Here is an 18,396-nt window from a genome sequence, read left to right on the forward strand (position 1 = left end):
CCCAAAATCAGAGAACCTGTTCTGCGCAACTCATGTGAACTTGAGAAGGCGCGAAAAAAATGTAACGATATGACATTATAATAGCTTCAAGAAGCTCTACTGCTTCTACAGATGGTAGGTCACATGTTTCTTGGTGGCAAACAATGAACACATGGAAACAATGTCCTTTCTTTTTCATAAGTATGAAAAGAGACCAACATGAGAACGACAGTAGAAACACTTTGCCTTTACCTCTTCAGTTCCAAGTTGTGCACCTCTACGCATCAACTTGCATCAAGAGGCAACACTTATAAGATTGAACTAAAACTGATCATCTTTAGGGCATTTGATGATAACATCGTGATCTTGAAACATATGTACATAGTTCAAAGATATAGTGTAATTATGTCGATCATTTCAGACTATATTTCATGTTTTGAATCATTAAATTCGGGAAAGAACATGTGCCTTGGAAACATATGCTCCCATAACACAATGTCAAGATTAGTACACTGCGTTATTGTGTTTTGTGCTTTCTAAAATAAGTTTTACAATTGATCTCCCACAACCAGGAAATAATTATAGATAGCCAACATTCCTTCCATTATAAAAAAAGAAGGGAGACAGAAGGTCAGAGTTCCAAAATAGATAAACCGCATACCAGCACCCAATATGTTGGGGGTGGTGGGGGGAGGCGGGGGGAATAGAATGGTGACCATTGGTACGACAGTGCGACCTGCTTTCGCCTATGCTAACCCCACTCGGGTTCACTTTTCAGATTTTCGCCGCTAGAAGCTTGGGCCTCTCTGAAGTCTGATCTGAAAGGAACCCAACAACACGGTTTTTAAGGGTGAAAGCATGCTGTTAACTGGTTCGCTAGTAGATAAGCAATCCTGAGAACTCTGGAAGAATTGAATGGCGGAAAAGAGAGGAGAGGCACCAGAATTTCGATCCTCTTGCGACTTAATAGGAAAATTGCCTCCGGCTCGCCAGTATGCTATGAACATTCTTGGACGATTCTGATAATGGGCTTCCCTTCCATCGTACGACATCTCTCACTGGGTAATATCTAACCAGCTCAGTTTGTCGTTCTGAGATTTTTGTTCTCAATCATTTCATACCTCTTAACACAGACAGGAAACGTTCTGCAACGAAACTGTTTATTGGAAAGAAAAAATAGATAAATGATAAAAAACTTGAAGAGTCTTAACTCCATGAGCTTCATCCCTAGCTAGGAAACATATGAATGGGCATTCATATGAATCATATAAGGTCCGCAAGGAAACTTGTCGAGTAGATGCTCCTTGAATTTCGCCGGTCACAGAATATACAGATAAGATAACTGAAGGGTATAACCAGATCAGCAATAATTTAGTTCAATCCATTCTATTACCTCAATACATTATGAAGTTTGTAGCAAGTAATGATGTCGCCATCATAAAACATTTACACAAAAGGAGGATCAGTCTTCAACCAAGAATTTGATGCCGTTACATTTGCCGAATGAATGGGTTGTGTGATCTACCACCTACATATAAAGGAAAAAACAGCTTCAAATGAATAAGGCCATATAGCAAACCATGTTTCAGCTACAATCAAATCTCCAGAGGCTGTTCTGCCACATTCAGTTCCCTATTATTTTTTAGTAGGTTATTGATGGAACTTGGCCAACTCGACTCGATCATGTATCAATCTAGGTCTCACATGACTACATAAACAATAATAGTTCTTTGTGTTACACTTTGGAGACTGTATCAACAATCAAACCTAACGATGTCCCTTTTCTTAGTCAAGCCTCTTCAAGACTGTTAGGTTACAAGCCCTTCTGTATTTCTTTGAAAACTTATGCTGTCTTCAAGATCTAAAGCAATAAGTATGGGATACGAACAAAATGATTGGGCAGTCACCATAAGACAAAACTTTTAACCATCAAATGAAATCTATACCATGTGTGACAGTTGCCAATTTGCTTAATAAATCAAAAAAGATGCAATATCAATAGCAAAACAAATTGAAGAAAAAGAAGTACACATCCTCACGTTGGTATTGCTGAGTTCCAGGTTGTAGAAGTCCATCTCCCTTTTCCTGAACAAAGGCCCAGCATGCCATGTCCCCTTGTTCAGCTTGACAAACTTAGGTCCAGATATCCTGAACACACGAACATCATCAGGAATTGGAGGCAAATAGTAATGCCCACATTTAGATTTCTGCACATCTTCCATCTTCACTTTGTCATTAACCTCATCCTTGTCGACAATAGAAGCCTTGGCAACACCCAGGTACCAATCTTCACCACCAATACTGCCCAGGCACTGGGTAACGCTCGCATGATGAGTTATAGTCGAAAATTGCAACGCCCTGCCTTCTAGATGCATAATGTAGAACCTGTAAAGGAGGCATAGGGAGAATAATTCTCTTAACAGACCAAAACGCCGGATCTCTAAATCCTCAATCACAGAAAATAGTTAATCCAAAACCACAGAGCAGTCTCAACTTTGTCCACCCAATCAACATATGAATCAGAATTATCAAATTCGTCCAACTACAATAATTTCCAAAATACCCGCTAACTAGCAAAATCGATCAATCTTTTGCTTCTGAAAAAAAAAAAACCGCGGACATTTCCCTACCATCTATGTCAAGCTCTGAATATTAATCACAACCAGAAGGGCGACAGCGCAAACGAAGCAATTATAGAAGAATATGGCAAGAGGAAAGACAGTAGAAAGACGGGGAACCTGGGGACGCCCTGGTTGAGCTCGAGGACGCCCTGGTTGAGCTCGAGGTGCGCGTCTTGAGGGCCAAACTCCTCGCCGTCCGGGGACGCTCCGATCACCTGACCGAATTCGCGGAAACTCTCCGGCGTCGCCTCGATGGCCTTCAGCTTCACGACCCGCGGCTCGGCGTCCATCTCCCCTTCTCTGGAGACCGCCTGACAGACGCGAAAAGACAGATGACGAGAAGGAGACGATGACGGAAACCCGCTCAAACCTGTTTTACGAGGAAACCCACCTTCCGCCGCCGCTACTCCAGTGGCGAGTGACCGCACCCGCCACCTCCTCGCCGGTGGGCGCGTCGAAATCGTAGAGAGCGTCGCGACGCCAAAACTACGGGAGAGGAGACCCATGTACAAGGATTTGGGCTTCGTGGACGGGGGCTCCTCTTGCCCCTGGGACAATTGCGTGTCCGTAAGGATCGGATACAACTCCAGTAGAGACCCAGTCCACACGAAGCTTCGCCTACGACATGGAGTCATCACATGTTTCTAAGCTTTAAAAGTCGGACTTGAATCAGATTAGGATTGTGAATGTGTAATTAAATTGAATTTAGATTTGATAGTTTAATCCAATGAAATGCGAATTTAAACATATCAACATGTAAAATCGAATATGGTAGTTAAATTGAAACATGCCGAGGAATATGAGACTTTCAACCATTTTTTCCAACAACTTATCACTCACCTAAAAAGAGTTCTCACATTAAAAAACGAGCAGGTTTCATTTTTTACTTATGTTATGTTTAAGCATGGGCATCGAGCCGGCCCAGCCTGATAAGAAGTCGAGCTCAGACTGCCTTAACAGCTCAAACCTAGGCTCAAGCCCAGCCCAATAACTTTTTTTCTAGGCCCGAGCTCAAGTCGAGTCGGGTACCAGGTACCCGCTAGCAGCCCAACCCAGTGCCCAAACTTACTTATGTTTAGTCTACCATTTTTTTTAAATGATTGTTTAGTATTAGCTGCCAAATAGAGACTTGAAGATTTTCCATTAATGTGAATATGACTAATTATAGATCCAACTCTTTTAATATTATTATCTGTCACAAAATAATGCTCTTAATTGCCTGTTTAACTTACTTGTTTTCCATTTTTTTAAATATTATGGTTTTTAACTATACTTAAAAAAATAAACAGTGCCAACTCAAATTCTTTACCCTAGCGAGGTAGCGTTTGTCAGCGGACCGTCCGCAGGCCAAGATCTGTTGTTACCCAAATCCAAATAAAGATAAATATATGTACACAGGATGACGTGAATCTTGAATCAGTACTGTATTCGATCCAAATCTAGACCCGTTCGATGAATCATCAAGGCAAAACCAAACTAGCACATTTTTTCACTAGTATTTCTGTGAAGGAGGGAAACCCCTCTACAAAAATTGGAAAGAAGCCAACTTCTATGAAAATGAAATTAAAATTTTCCAATCAAGAAATCGGAGTCACTTTAATGTCTGCTCACTGCCAATCTATAGATCGAAGGACATGATCAAGGGGCGGTCAACCTGGCCAGGACACCAACAAGGGCACCAGCAGTGTAGGTGCTGGGCTCGGTCTGCGCCGAGTTGCTCCTAACACCATTATAGGCATCATTCACGTCCGGTCCGCCGACGACCGCACCCACCAGCACGTTGGGGTTGGGTGCATCCTTGTTGAACCACTCGCTGAAGCCGTCGGAACAGCCCACCGGCGAAGGGTCATGGTTGATCGAGACGATGGACGCGGCGCGGTGGTGGACTTGAGCTGGGTAGCTGCTGCCGAACCCAACCATGTAACTCATGGATTTAGGGTTCTGGCCCAGGATGTAGTCCACCTGCAACAAATGCATGCACGTTGAGGTCAGTGCTTGGATAACTCAGTGTTAATAAGAATGGAACTGAGGATTTGACAAAGTTTTAGTAAGGATTTTATGTTTTAGCAGCACAAAAAAAATTTGGAGTTAAAAGGATTTAACTAAGGTTGGGCAGATTCATAGAAATTGTGCAAGTCTTTCATGCTTATCTATGAATCTACCTCAATTTTTAAGACAGGTTCACTAAAAAGTTTGATATTATCAAGTATTTAGTCAAGTATTTAATGTATTATTGATATTATTTATATTGCTAAATAACCCCAGCTTGCTTTGGCTTTTATCAAGTATTTAATGTATTATTGAGATATTTTATCCCTACAATAAATGGGAGAAAACAAATAATGAAGTAATTAATGCCAATGACAATCAATTTGTTTACTTGTGTCTCGCTGTTTCAGTCCCACTTAATTACGATTACTACAAGATCTTTACCTGAGAACGTGCAAAATGGACAAGTTCAGTGGGCTTGGCGGCGCCGCCTGGGCACTGAAGTGGCGGAGCTCCGCCAGCAGAAGCCAAGTAACCTGCATAGGCAACCAAGATGAAGGTGGCAGCGGATGTGTACTGAAGATTGTTTCCATCCTGCCACCAAAGCAGGCCTCCAGGGGTCCTCCTTATGTTGAAGCTTCCCTTTTGGATGCATGAGCATATATATCCTTCTGCTCCCTGCTGGTACTCTTGCCATCTTCCTTCCTTTGCAAGTTTTCCTTGCAGAACAAGCTGCCATTGTTGCAAAATTAGATAGCTACACACATAAGAGCAAGAAAATATGCAGTCTAAATGAGTTTATGTATCTAGGACACTGTCCAATTTATTGTTGTTAAATCTATGAACACTGCTGTCTTGGACAATATGTCCAATTTATACATTCGTTTCGCATTTGCAATTGGCTAAAGAAAGATCAAACGGAGAACACTGCTGTCTTGGACAAACCTTTGCAACGAGGGTTTGAGCTCCAACAAATTTGTCGTCCCATGAGAAGTAAGACTGGCCACCACCAATATTGTTGGCGTTATGAAGGTAATCCAAGTATTGCTGCTCTTTTGTGGCATGGTACAGCCACGCCGCTGCCCACAACAGTTCATCCTGCAAACAATCATGGCTTTCAGGTATAGATTCAGACATTTAAAAACAAGAGAAGTAGACGAAAGTATGAGTGCTAGATCGAAGCTGGTTATATGCACAGCATGTACCCTTAGAACTAAGGGAACACATGTAATGCACTGCACACATGCCCACGTACTCCTTGAAAATAGACCAAGTAGATACATGTCATGCACCAAGAAGCTGTGCACAGTGTGCTCCAATGCACCTAACCATCTCTCATGCTAGATCTCGGGTAACTTGCTTAAGGGGCGGAAGCATGTCTTACGTCGTAGCTAGTGCTTGGATAGAAGGTCCTCGCATCTGGGATGCTGTCCGAGTACCGCCCTTTGAAGTTGTTTGCAAACACGAAGAGCTGCATTGCAGATGAAAGTGATTAAAGAGTTAAAACATGCATGGGAGCAAGAAAATATGACCAGCTTAGACAATTAATTGACTAGTAGTAATCGGGTGAATGATCTTTTCCAAATTAAGTCTAATGAATTCATGGAAACAAGAAACAATCGTTGGGAAAGTTTGATGTGGATATGGGAAAATATGGAACAAATGAATAACCAATCGGATCGGATTTGGTATTTAAGGATGTCTGAGCAGATTTGGATTTGGCTTTAAATGAATATTTATCATACATAGATTCTGATTCAGTCCTTAACCCAATCTAGTTGAGAGAGGAGAACGAACAGGCTGGGCAGCTTGTAACAAGGAAGAACGATAAGTGCCGTAAGATTTTTCACCTGCTTCGCGTGGGTGACGAGAAGATGAGCGTACTGGGCATCGGACGACCGGAAAACGATGGAGGAAGCGGCGAGGGCGGCCGCAGTTTCGCCGGCGAGGTCGGAGCCAGGGTGGTCCTGGTTGACGACGGCGACCGTCCTGGGCGTCGTCATGTCCTCCGGCCTCTGCCAACAGACGTGGTCGGAAGCGCCAGCACCGACCTCGGCGTACACGACGTTGGGCTCCGGGTGGGTCTTCAGCAGGTAGTCCGTCCCCCACCTGATCGCCTCCTCCGTCAACCTCAGCTGCTCCGCCGCCTGTAGTTGGCTCCCGAACTCGATCGCCCCCCACGCCAACATCGTCACCGTGAAAGCCATCGGAAGCCCGAACTTCACGTTGTCGCCGGAGTCGTAGTACCCTCCTGATAGATCAACCTGCCATGCACCCCGGTTAATGAATTTAACGCCATTTCAGTCTTTTAACCTACAGTTGATTAGTTCAATCTCAACGCTGAAAAGCCCAAGAATTAATCAACCGAATCTAACAAAGATTTCCAGCTTAAGAATTCAATTTATAGATTTAAAGTATTCAAAAATTACAGCAATTTCTGGGCTTCTGGGAAGAAAGATTTCATCAGGAAAAAACATTTTACATTGATAAAAAATTGTGACTGCTAATTAAACTAGATTAGTAGAACTAGAGGCCGTAACAACCGGATGGAAACAGCAAATGGGCTCTGAAAACTTAAAATGGGAATCATGCATTCGAAAGAGAAGTGCAAAAACTAAGCCCCGTTGCCGGAAAAATCTCAAAACTACGGCAAGCAAACGACTCGTCGAGTGACTTACACCGGCGGTGCTTCCATCTCGGACGGCGGAGTCGCCTCTCCACTGCACCCTCTGATTCGCAGGCAGCTTTCCCGACCTCTGAGCCTCAAAGAAGAGGATCGCCTTCTTCAGCGCCTCTGAATAGTCGGGTGCAGCCAACGCCACACGACTCACAAAGGACGAAGACAGTAACAACAACGGCAGAAAGGCCAGCAATTTTGAAGAAGAAGCCATGGCTAGCTGCAGCAGAGAGCCAATCTGGGTACTGATTGGTTGCTCCCCTAAGGCCTTCTGCTGGGCTTTTTCAAAGGCGGCTCAATCTGAAACATTAATTCCTCGAGATCTTGGACATCTAGCTGCAGTTACACCACGAAGGCTAAAAGTTCTAAGTAGTTCTCAGTGGAGATTTTTTGCCATCCTGTGGATTCATGGAGGCTACGCAGATGCTGGGCCACTTCTAATATTGCAGATCCCCAGATACCTTCTGTTTTTGCGCTTGGGCACCACCGGATCATGTGGGATTCTGGCGTATGTTTATGAACGCAGACCTATGATTTAGATTTTTGTTGGTCCGTTTCTGCTTCCTCTAAATAGGTAGCCTTTACGTCCATCAACCGAATCAGGTTGCCTAAGTTTAGATTCACATATAGTTACTACTATAGAAGGAGATCTTTCGAAAATCTACTCTCTCTCATGTTACACAACTCAAAAACCAGTAGATTGAATAGTTTGATTTTCTCTAACCAAAGTGCATTGATGTTAATGCGTATAAGTCTTATCAAGTGCTACGAAACTCACTCAACACCTTAATTTGAAGTCGATCAAGTAGATTTCATGTGGCAACAACCTGGGTAGTGGTTACAGGCGAAGCATATTGAATCTGCAGGCAATATCGCGGTTTGGAGTTAAAAGACAATAAATGCCCATGAACTGTGAAAAGGTACAACAAAATGGGACTCCTTATAAGGGCACAACTGACAAAGCAAGACATTTTTTGTTGGGGGGATAAAGACGAAGTTTAAAAAAAAATCACAAAAAAAATAAAAAATAAAAACATCATCGTGTGTCAAGTTTAGAGATAAAGGCATGCTAGTGCACCAGGTAATAAAATGTTTTTTTTTTTTAATTTTTAACTTTTTCACTATTTGAGACTCCCTTTTTACTGATTAGGGACATTTTGGTCATTCTACATCCTTCAGTGTATACTTTTTTTATTCATGAGATAAAACATATAACCAGCTTCTTATAAAGACCATGCATGGTCAGTGTTGGTGCCCAAACAACCTACCAGAGTATATAACCAGCTTCATACAAAGAGCATGCATGGTTGGTGTTGGGCACAGAATGGTTGGCGAGTGAAGGGTAGGGATGTTAATATATCCAACCTGATGATATGAAAAAAAATTAATATCCAATTAAGAAATTAGATCAAATTTGAATTTAATAATGGCATCTGATCGGATTTGATATACATAAATATCAATATCTAATGTTATTAAATTTTGAAAATTGGCAAAATTTGGTTTAAAATTCGGAGTCGGGTTCGAATATAAATATAAAAATCAGATTTGGATTGTAAAATCGGATTTCAGATTCGAATATGACTTTTCTTTATTCGAATTTGAATTCTAATATGTAGATATCTGAAAAAGTAGATATGATTAAGGACATATTCAATCTAAATCTGATAAGTTGACATGTGCTCCTTTTTTTCAAGCGTATTTTGGTCATTTAAAATATTTTTTCATTTTGATCCTCACGATTTGAGATCCATGAATTTAATCAAACTCTCTGCACCCCTTTCAATTTCATTCAAACTTTTTTCAATGCAAAAAGTAAACTAAAGATTTCAAGTGTTGATGTTACGTTGGATTTTATTTGATAAACTGTGGATTTTATTGTGGATCCTTTGCCATATCAGCAAAAGCATAGTACATAGATCCACATCAAATCCATAGTTCTAAATCTGAAGTAATCCAATACCCTTAAGGATAGAGAGAGATGTCTTTTTTTTTTCTTTTTCAAATAGGAGAGCATTTTCATCATGCAACCGACCTGAACATATAACCTGTGTGGCTTGCCATGGATCAGGATAGGCATTGGCTTAGATTCTTAATTAGGTTTCGATTTAATAATGTTCCAGGGTGATTAAGAGAGCGTTAAATTTAGCTAAAAAAAAGTTGCAGTAGTTTCTAACTGTTGGAACTAAAGTTGTGTTTGATAGCCTCAGAACTTAGATTTGCGGCTGCATAAAAAAGTATGTTTTGGAAGTTCCTCAATTTAAACAAACTAAAAACCTAAGTAGCATGGATTTAAAATCCATGATACATCTTAAAAACTATATATTTAAGGTCAGATGAGGGGTGGTCTGATCTTGAATCAATGAATCTAGATCTCATATCACCATAGATTTGAGATACTCAGTGAAACAAATACAACCTAAAGGCATTGGAAAACTATCAAACCTGACCCAATAGATAGATGACGTCTCCAAACTGAAAATCTTAAGAATCAAAACTATGACGGCATTTTTTTACTTTTAAATAAAACTTAATAAAGACTTGGAAAACAATGTTAATTTTCGGACTTGTAAGATCTCGACATGCACTTTGAAAACTGGACGATTTCATCCATACAGTTAGTTTTACTAAAAAATAAGTTTTATTTGTTATTTAGTATGTGGTCGTAGATAATTAAAGATGTCTTAAATAACTTTAAGACAAATTAATGGAGTGAAATATTATGTTTTAAGGTTATAAAACACTTTCTTTTCTGGCTTTTCTTTTCCCGAATTGTTTGAGTCGCCATACATGGGAAGATTCTTTTCTGCAAAAAATAGAAAGTCACAATTTCATATGCATCTTAATTCATTGAAGTAAGGAAACTGATTGTATACAATATATATATATATATATATATATATATGCAAACAAAGCTTCAATTGGGACTGTCAAGAAATTGAATTGAATTGAACAATCGATAGAACATCATCTGCTTAATCCTTCGTTGTTATGGCTAGCAGACAACATGTCCTCGCACACCTCTGCGTAGAACCGGCAGACCAAGTCCACGTAAACAGGGCACCTTAGATTCTGCCAGCAGCAAAGGAGCTCCTCCACGTCGTTGAGGTCTTCAAGCCTCCCGCCTTCCACAATCATCTCCACCAGGTACCTCTCAAAGTTCTTGCAGGCGTCCCCGACGTAGTCGTCGGCATCGTCGTCGGCCTCTTCTAGTCTTCCTGCTCTGCGTGCGGCACACCTGGCCATGCTCTTCACGTACGCGGGCGTCACGGGAGACGGGTACACTTTCTCGGAGAGCCGACTGAACTCCGGCAGCTCGCCGACCTTGTCCAATTCCGACGACCCCCACTTGGGGCGTCGCAGAATCAGCAAGAGGCCTCGGAACCTCTTCCTCCGCTTCCTGGTCTTCTTGGCAGAGGAGGAGCCCGATGAGGAGGAGGAGGAGGAGGGAGGGGGAGAGTGTTTGACGTGGTCCTCCATCTTACAGAAGGGGAACAGATGGTTCAGCTTCAATCGTAAGGTCCGGTGGCGCGAGGGCCTCCATGGTTTAACCGTAAGGCGAGGAGGCATCGTCCTGTTATTGAACAATTCGCTGAGGAGGGAGGAAGGAAGCCACGAACCTGAATGTGAGGCAGTGCTTTATATAGCCTTTGAGATAATAAAATCTCTCTCCGTCTCTCTGACTCTCTCTCTCTGTGGATTTTCTTTTATATTTTAATGCTACTTAAGGCAGGAGTGACCTGCATGCAAGCTTTGATGATAACTTTTCTCTTGGGGTCCTTTTAAAATCTCTCTCTGACTTACAGGAAGTTGACAAAGTCATTCTGTTAATTGTAATTAAACTTGGCATTCCTGTAGCAATGAACTGATTGTAGTAGTTATACAGCAGGTAAAATGGGTTTATCTGATTTGAAAATTATAATTTAAGTTGCTGTTTTATTGATCTCTTTCTAAGAGTACTTATGTGATTTAATTATAGCAAAAACAGTATATGTAGATGATTTTAATCACTAGTAATTAGTCATAAGTTGAATGAACACGTCGGTGGCTTATAAAGTAGGGATGAACATGAAAAGGAAAAACTTAATTTTTTCTTTCTGTTCATTTGAGAGGTGGTCAGCTCTCTGACTTCCGATTTGAGATGTGTTTGCAGAGGGAGAGTGCCTCTGGTGTTCGTTTATTTATGCTTTACATGTCTTGATAGGCTCACAGTCGTGCTTGCACATCTCCCTCCCTCTGTAATGAGTTTTCATTCTTCTTTTTTTTTCTCTTTCGAAATCGATTCAGGAGACTATTCAGTGCAAAGGAGTCGTACTTGATGCAAGGCAAACACTAACATGAACATGCAAAGCTCAATTCTGTCTCCGAAATTCAAGTTAAAGAAGTTCATTGTATCAAAGAATTGAGCCAGCCAAGAAAATTTGCTTTCAAAGCATCCATTCCCAATGCACGCTGTAAGGTCAAGCATTTCTTTAAGTAATTAATCTCCTTGAATCTGACTTCCCAGGCCCCAGCTCTATGCTAGCCTGAAGGAACTTTAGGTAAATTTATCAGATATTTATACTTTTGCAATCTGAATCACTGGATGCACATTTATCCGGTTGAGATTATGCAGTTTCCGGAGAAACACGGTTGATGGTAGCGAAGATGTGTGCAAAATGGTTTGGATGTGGTTTTGTGTTACATTTCGATTTCGTTTTTATGGCGTTACCAAGTTTGATCCTGGTTTTTCTAAGTTGATTAATTTGAATTCAAAATGACTTAAATATAGGCAGCATGTTTTAGGAGGCGGCAATCACATGTACAGCAGATTGAACTAGTTTTCTTAAAGTTCACTAGCCCCTGAATCTCAAAATCTATTTTGTATTTGCTATCTTTTCTCTTGGGAGGACATGAATTAACTAGATCCTTACCAGATCTTGCCAAGAAATCTAACCCTTAGGTAGTCTCCCTTTCAACTAGAAAGTTTTCACCACCTTCAATACATGGAGCTCATTGGCAATATTAATCCTGTGTGGCAACTTGTGAATCCAATTTTTTGCTGGCAAAGGCTCAAATACTACTAGGCCTCTCAAAATAATTTTCATAATTAACATTAAACAAGTTTATAGTAATAAGCTAAGTCCATAGAAATAACAAATATGCTCAGATTTTGGATTTTCTTTTTTTATTTAATCACCCAACTTATATGAACTAAGAGCGAAATATAAAAGAATCCAAGATTGGCCTTTTCTTATACCTGCAAAATTTGCCAGGAAGAAAAGCAAAAACCATAAAGTAAGAACATATTAATGAAAAGTAAAATTAAAAGCTCATACTTTGAAGACCACTCTGTTCAGAATGAAATTTCAGAAAAAACAAATTCCTGGCGACTGTGGCCAAGCCCACCAAACCCCTAAGCAGCAGATGCAGTCCCTTATTTCACTTAAATTGGAATTTGATAGGAAGATGAAACCGCGTTAAGCAGTTTTAGACGGAAAAAGGCAAAATACTTTTCTTCCAAGGTTAAAATAAATAGCTTCAAAAAAATATTGACTACAGAAGGGAGCAGCCAAAAGACGAGCGTCAACCTGGTGACGACAAGACGCAAGAAAATTTTTGTAAACGTATACGCTTTCAGGAGCAAATCTCACACACGTATTGCAATGACCAAGATCGACAGAAAGGTTGGAGATTTTTGTATCATTATAAACAAAACATGCACACAATGTAGTCAGCCCCCTTTCGGAATGAGCTCAAAGGGAGACCGGGGCTTGAATAGTTTTGGAAGCAGCAATACAGCCTTGATTTTGGAGAACCTCCCTAGTCTCTGACACGCCTACATGATGTAGTCACTAGTGAACAAGAAAAACCAACACTTCTACGCATAATAGGAACATCGCATTGCAAAAAACACATCATTGCCTAAATGTCATCCAAATATACTCGCCTCAAGAAGAAAATGCGACTCTTACAATTACCAGCTCACCGATTTCTGTTGGAAACGTCATAATGTTCGTGTGGTAATCAAGGTATATATTAGACAACCAAAAAGGAAAGAAGAAAAACTAAAACTGGAATCCTTATGCTTCAGATGCATCCTGATTGGTGGCACCATTTGAGGCGCCATCTGCACATTCAGCTTCCATGGGGTCCCCCTTCTTGCTTGCTGCATAGAAAGGCACAAGCACCCGTTAAGAGAGTTAATCCTCAAACATGAATATCAGAAAACAAAATGATGGTCTGGACTGGTACCTTTCTTCTTCTTTCCACCTCCTTTCTTCTTGGTCTTTGTTCCCAATGATAACCATGTCTTGATTTCTTGATCATCTTCTATTGATTTTGTGGGTTGCAACTCCTGCAGAGCGTGTGAAGTGATCCTATCTGATCCATTGGGCATTAATAAGACAGTGAACTTGATATGAGCAACGAGATCTCCTGCAACATTGCAATTAATATTGTCAATGCAACATCATTACTGCCAGCTTTTGGACTCATTTGCAAACATTAAAAAGAGGACTTCTGGAAGTGCGGCTTACCAGGCTTTTCATGAAGAACAGGATACGGCTGCAGTAGGTCATGATTTACACACTCCACAAGTCCTAGTCGAGCTCGTTTCTCTTCCAAGGCTCTGCTTTCAGAAGAATATTATAGACAGTTCTAGACAACCAGAGAAAAGAAAATCACATGCAAATGTAGGAACAAAGTGTAACTTGAATGGAAAATAAGAAAGGACCTTGCAGTGAATGGCAGTATAGGAAATTTTTGGTTTATTTCACTAAAAATGAATCTTGATGATTTCATTTTGAGGTGGTAGTTTTTGTCCACGGCTCTCTTATAAATAGTTGTTTGCTTCTCGTCCAGCAGTTTAGGCTGCAATTAGCAACACCATTGTAAAGAATTTGTGATTAAGAAGCTCCTAGGAAATGAAAGATGAGCCTGGCCCTATATATATAATATAAATAATTTGTAATTAAGTATATATATATATATATATATATATATATATATATATATACCCTTCTTACCTTCCCATCGCCCGTGCTAGCAACTATATCCACTGCATAAACTTCATTTTCTTCAAAGTCAACATCATCAACCCTCATCTCTGGATTGGTAACACTTATTACAACCTTGTTCCCATCAATGACAAACTGCTTAAGTTGGTGACTTAGCACGCCTTCAACAATTTTGCAATCATATGCGGCAGCAACCTTTTGAATAGCTTCTGTAACATCCTTATTCTGCAAGAACAAAACAAAGTTAACATGCACTCCAAGTAAAACTAACCCAGAAAGGACTGACTGGAGCATTGAATGGCTCATTAATCCCAAGCATCTCACATGCAGAAAAGCAAACGAGAAAACAAGTCATTACCATATCATGCCCAAAAAAAAGGACAAACCACATTGATCCTGAAACTTTGTCATTAAAGAGCATGTGAAGTCAAAGCAAATAACCTGAAGCACGAATTTACTTCCTAAGGTCTGTTTTTTGCCATAAATGTTCATGGAAATTCTAACCACACGAAAGATGCATTAACAGCCTGTGCTACAGACTCTCGTATATATATATGTTCAGAAATAACACAGAATAGCACCAACAAAATGTAACTAAATATACCCAGAAAGGACTGAGTCCCAAGCATCTCACATGCAGAAAAGCAAATAATGAGAAAACGATAAACCACATTGATCCTGAAACATGGTCATTAAAGAGAATGTCCAGTTAAAGGAAATAAACCAAAGCACAAATTTATTAGCTTAAGGTTTGTTGTTGGCTGCAAATGTTCATGGAAATTCTAACCACAAGAAGGAAGCATTAAAAGCCTATGCTACAGGCTCTCATGTATATCTGTTCAGAAACAGTACAGAAAAAATGTAACTACAACGAACAAGGAAAAAAAAATCGTCAATGCACTGTGAAGGCCATGTCACATGGACACCTTTTATAGCCAAGTATATTTTTATGTATCAGTTATGTCACATAGGTACGGGTGCCGGTGCAGGTACCGGTGCGGGTACTGACCATTTTCAAAAAACTTGGGTGCGGGAGTACGGCCGTGTATATATATATATATATAAACAATAAGAAATACTTAGAAAATATGTATCAAAATAAAGAATATACATCTAAACAAATAAATAACATAGAAAATATATATCAACGGCTTTTGCAGCAGTGTGTTTAAGAAACCTATGAAAAACTTTAAACATATGGACAACCAAGCAGCCTCCTAGTCAAATATGAACATCAATCGAATTTTCACATCCAAAGAATAGAATAAAAAGTAAGGTGGAAAAAATTAAATCAAAGAAAAATTAAGCAGTTTGAATCTATAGGTACCCAAGTGCCAAAGTACCCATTTTGGGTACGGGTACGGCGACACGGGTATGTAGACCTTATTGAAGTACCCATGTGACTTAGTGTATCAGACTAATCAATGCAACAAGATGGTGCATAACCAGGTTTAGTTATCCCAAGCATGGTTGGTCATGACAGCCCCAAACGGCCTAACAGTGTCCCAAGACAAATGAATAGTATTATTATCCTTATGACAGTCTAAGCTGAAAAAATCGGAAGCCAGACATAAGCTCTTCAAGACTCTAAAAAGATTAATCAGGACTAGTCAAGACTAGCTAGGACCTAATTTGTCAAAATAGGAAGTCAGACACAAGTAGTTCATGATCCTTAAAAAGACTAATAAGGACTAGTCAGGATTAGAAGGTTCAATTTGGTCAAGGAAATTGATTATAAACAAATATATGAATACAGTTATATGGAAATAAATATGAAAAACATATATCTCTATACAAAGAATGCAAAGAATGCACATGTATAGTTATAAGTCACGGATTAGTTGGTTGGCAATAATTAGGCTAACTGTATCAATTTATCTCATGTCCCATTTTTCAAAAGAATCAATACCTCAAATGGTTATTCTTCTTCAAGTCATGCTGACTGAACAAAATGATCAATACAGAAAATACTAAATAATAAATTGTCATCACATGTTCAAGTTTTATAATGTCCACATTCGGACAGGCCTTTGACATGTGATACCTTTTTCCCAGGCCTAACAAGCCTCAATGCAACCTCTGCCGCAGTATTTGCAGCTGCAACTACATCTGCAGCTCTCCCTTTAACAGGTCCGTCTTGAATAACATGTGTATGTGCTACCACAGCAATGAATCCATCAATATGGCATCCCATGTCACTGTCATTAAGATTAAAAAAGTCACTACTTCAGACAAGCTGGTCAGGCTTAAAACCTACTAAAACACTTGCTGAATAAAATGAATACACATAGAAGCCAGCAAACTTGCAACCAGGCTAACCAGTAAATGAAATATCATACCATATGAGCAAAAAAAAAAACATGTCGACGCAGCAAATAACACAGGATAAACATTGTCCACTGTTGCAGGAGTTGCAAATGCACCAAGTAAGAAGGTGTCATTTTGTGCTTCTTGTTTCACATGATTGGATATTAACCACAAAACACCAATTCATGCATGAATTTCTTCCAGAAACAAATTAAATAGTTGACCTTGAAAATACACTTACAGTGAATAGAACCAGATTACATATATTTAACAAGTGACGCGAATAAAAATATCACCCATACATTTTAACAACATCATTTTCTTCCAAAGTGGTCTCATCACTTGCAAGAGGAGAGAAGTGGCACACAGTATTGTTGACCGATATGCATGTTGGGAATGCAACCCCTCTTTCTATCTTCTTCTTGACGTTCTTGTACATGTTCCCGGTTTGCCTGCATATGAAGACATCATATCAGCACACCCATGTGCTCCAAACATCGAAGATAAGTAATAACATAAAGCCAACAAATGCAGATTATGATATAAAAGAGCCTTTGAAAAATAAATAAAGGACAAGAGCAGGCAGATATTGCGTCCACATAAATAAAGGAACAGGACTCATCTAGGAACTTCTGGACCATGAACTCAGTCTTCAGATTGTTACAATCTGAAAAACTAGTCTAGAGGAACCAGAATGACAAACATCTACAACTGCTAAGTTCCCCCAAGCATTTGAATTTTAAGTGCTCAAAGCAAACAAGAGACGAGATAGTCCACGGAAAAGAAAGTGGACGAATAAATACAAAATGCAGAGATGCAGCAAATACTCACTCCCTGATAAAAGCATCTCCTTTCTCGCATAGGTCCACAATCTTCACTTTAGGCTTGCATTCCGACACAACCAAGTGGAGTGCCTCTGCAGTTATTACGAAGCAATCATCATGACCAACAAAAATTCGTAGTTTCAGAAACACAAATGTAACTAAATAAAGCCCAGAGACTAGCTCGTCAATATCATCGCCATGGACCACAACGGAAGGAAAACGCCTCTTATTTCCCTTCCCTTTTCATCTCTTTGCCTGTTGATGAAAGCTTGCAAAGAATGCCTGTGTATATGCAGTCTAACACATGGACGCTTCTCGCATAGAAGCGAAGATATTTAGATATCAGACGCCAATTCAAACACATCCCTAAGAAGACGAGAGAGGGAGAGAGAAAGAGAGAGAGTGTGTGTGTACTGTTAACGATCTCCGCAGCGCTCTTGTACTTGGTGACGACCTCCGGGGTAGTGAGATCCAACTTCTCCTCCTGCGCCTCGTCGTCCGACATTCTCGCGCCGGATTACTAAACCCTTTCCTCCTGAAAGCAAGCAAAGCCAAGGTGGGCAGCCTTAAGGACGATTCACAACAAGAGACAACGGAAAGGAAACACAGAAAAGGAAAGGGTACCAGAAGCACGACAATAAGGCCAAAAATGAAGAGAAGAGAAGCAGCAGCGGCAGAAGTCAGTGGCGGCCTCCGAGAGAGGGATGAGGCGGACGCCCTGAAGGGTTTTCCCTTTGTCCCGCTTCGCGCTTAGATAACGCAGCGGTTTTAGGGCAACGACTTTTGTTTTTATAGGCCCTCTCTTTATGTGAAAACCTCACCAAGCATCGATCTTGGCCTAAAAACGAAGCCTGCGAAGATTCATCCTCTCGTTGCCTAATTTGGCCAGACGGTAAAAAACTGCTGAGTTCAATTTGGACACAGATTTGGGTTTAGACCCATCCAGTAAGAACATCCATGCTGCAAGAGTTGCATTTGATGATCTTATAACACCAAAAAGG

At 40.3% G+C, this 18,396-nt stretch overlaps 4 protein-coding genes across 4 annotated transcripts; all 4 read right to left on the reverse strand.

Annotated features, from left to right (window-relative positions):
- Positions 1 to 1,339: 1,339 nt before the first annotated feature.
- On the reverse strand, positions 1,340 to 3,151 carry LOC116247087 (uncharacterized). The gene is made up of 4 exons (XM_031619039.2): positions 2,992 to 3,151; positions 2,718 to 2,911; positions 2,019 to 2,364; positions 1,340 to 1,507 (listed from the first exon to the last, which is right to left on the reverse strand). The coding sequence occupies exons 2-4, from the start codon at positions 2,888 to 2,890 to the stop codon at positions 1,442 to 1,444; spliced, it is 585 nt and encodes a 194-aa protein (XP_031474899.1). The 5' UTR covers positions 2,891 to 2,911; positions 2,992 to 3,151; the 3' UTR covers positions 1,340 to 1,441.
- A 1,087-nt stretch (positions 3,152 to 4,238) lies between these two features.
- Positions 4,239 to 7,491, reverse strand: LOC116247456 (endoglucanase 13-like). Its single transcript, XM_031619637.1, has 6 exons — positions 7,268 to 7,491; positions 6,440 to 6,853; positions 5,974 to 6,060; positions 5,535 to 5,687; positions 5,034 to 5,321; positions 4,239 to 4,562 (listed from the first exon to the last, which is right to left on the reverse strand). Exons 1-6 carry the CDS (start codon positions 7,478 to 7,480, stop codon positions 4,239 to 4,241), a joined length of 1,479 nt encoding a protein of 492 aa, XP_031475497.1. The 5' UTR covers positions 7,481 to 7,491.
- Positions 7,492 to 10,233: 2,742 nt separating this feature from the next.
- Positions 10,234 to 10,836, reverse strand: LOC126409759 (transcription repressor OFP17-like). The gene has a single exon (XM_050075894.1). The coding sequence runs from the start codon at positions 10,834 to 10,836 to the stop codon at positions 10,234 to 10,236; it is 603 nt and encodes a 200-aa protein (XP_049931851.1).
- Positions 10,837 to 13,199: 2,363 nt separating this feature from the next.
- Positions 13,200 to 18,212, reverse strand: LOC116249319 (ERBB-3 BINDING PROTEIN 1). Its single transcript, XM_031622564.2, has 10 exons — positions 18,020 to 18,212; positions 17,810 to 17,930; positions 17,403 to 17,487; positions 16,874 to 17,023; positions 16,309 to 16,462; positions 14,274 to 14,489; positions 13,982 to 14,118; positions 13,785 to 13,876; positions 13,501 to 13,683; positions 13,200 to 13,414 (listed from the first exon to the last, which is right to left on the reverse strand). The coding sequence occupies exons 2-10, from the start codon at positions 17,898 to 17,900 to the stop codon at positions 13,329 to 13,331; spliced, it is 1,194 nt and encodes a 397-aa protein (XP_031478424.1). The 5' UTR covers positions 17,901 to 17,930; positions 18,020 to 18,212; the 3' UTR covers positions 13,200 to 13,328.
- Positions 18,213 to 18,396: the final 184 nt, after the last annotated feature.

The sequence above is a fragment of the Nymphaea colorata genome, chromosome 2 (genome assembly GCF_008831285.2).
Source record: "Nymphaea colorata isolate Beijing-Zhang1983 chromosome 2, ASM883128v2, whole genome shotgun sequence".
Classification (NCBI taxonomy): domain Eukaryota; kingdom Viridiplantae; phylum Streptophyta; class Magnoliopsida; order Nymphaeales; family Nymphaeaceae; genus Nymphaea; species Nymphaea colorata.

What these genes read in the sequence shown, in the direction of transcription:
- LOC116247087 (XM_031619039.2), bottom strand. Translation starts at nt 2,890, where the DNA reads ATGGACGCCGAGCCGCGGGTCGTGAAGCTGAAGGCCATCGAGGCGACG. An exon ending in CTCAACCAGGGCGTCCCCAG is followed by an intron (nt 2,365 to 2,717) that starts GTTCCCCGTCTT and finishes CCTCCTTTACAG; the next exon opens with GTTCTACATTATGCATCTAG. An exon ending in TGGAACTCAGCAATACCAAC is followed by an intron (nt 1,508 to 2,018) that starts GTGAGGATGTGT and finishes CTTTATATGTAG; the next exon opens with GTGGTAGATCACACAACCCA.
- LOC116247456 (XM_031619637.1), bottom strand. Translation starts at nt 7,480, where the DNA reads ATGGCTTCTTCTTCAAAATTGCTGGCCTTTCTGCCGTTGTTGTTACTG. An exon ending in GAGATGGAAGCACCGCCGGT is followed by an intron (nt 6,854 to 7,267) that starts GTAAGTCACTCG and finishes GGTGCATGGCAG; the next exon opens with GTTGATCTATCAGGAGGGTA. An exon ending in TCCATTTTGCACGTTCTCAG is followed by an intron (nt 4,563 to 5,033) that starts GTAAAGATCTTG and finishes CATTTGTTGCAG; the next exon opens with GTGGACTACATCCTGGGCCA.
- LOC126409759 (XM_050075894.1), bottom strand. Translation starts at nt 10,836, where the DNA reads ATGCCTCCTCGCCTTACGGTTAAACCATGGAGGCCCTCGCGCCACCGG.
- LOC116249319 (XM_031622564.2), bottom strand. Translation starts at nt 17,900, where the DNA reads ATGTCGGACGACGAGGCGCAGGAGGAGAAGTTGGATCTCACTACCCCG. An exon ending in CGCTGCGGAGATCGTTAACA is followed by an intron (nt 17,488 to 17,809) that starts GTACACACACAC and finishes TAATAACTGCAG; the next exon opens with AGGCACTCCACTTGGTTGTG. An exon ending in ATACTGCCATTCACTGCAAG is followed by an intron (nt 13,877 to 13,981) that starts GTCCTTTCTTAT and finishes TTCTGAAAGCAG; the next exon opens with AGCCTTGGAAGAGAAACGAG.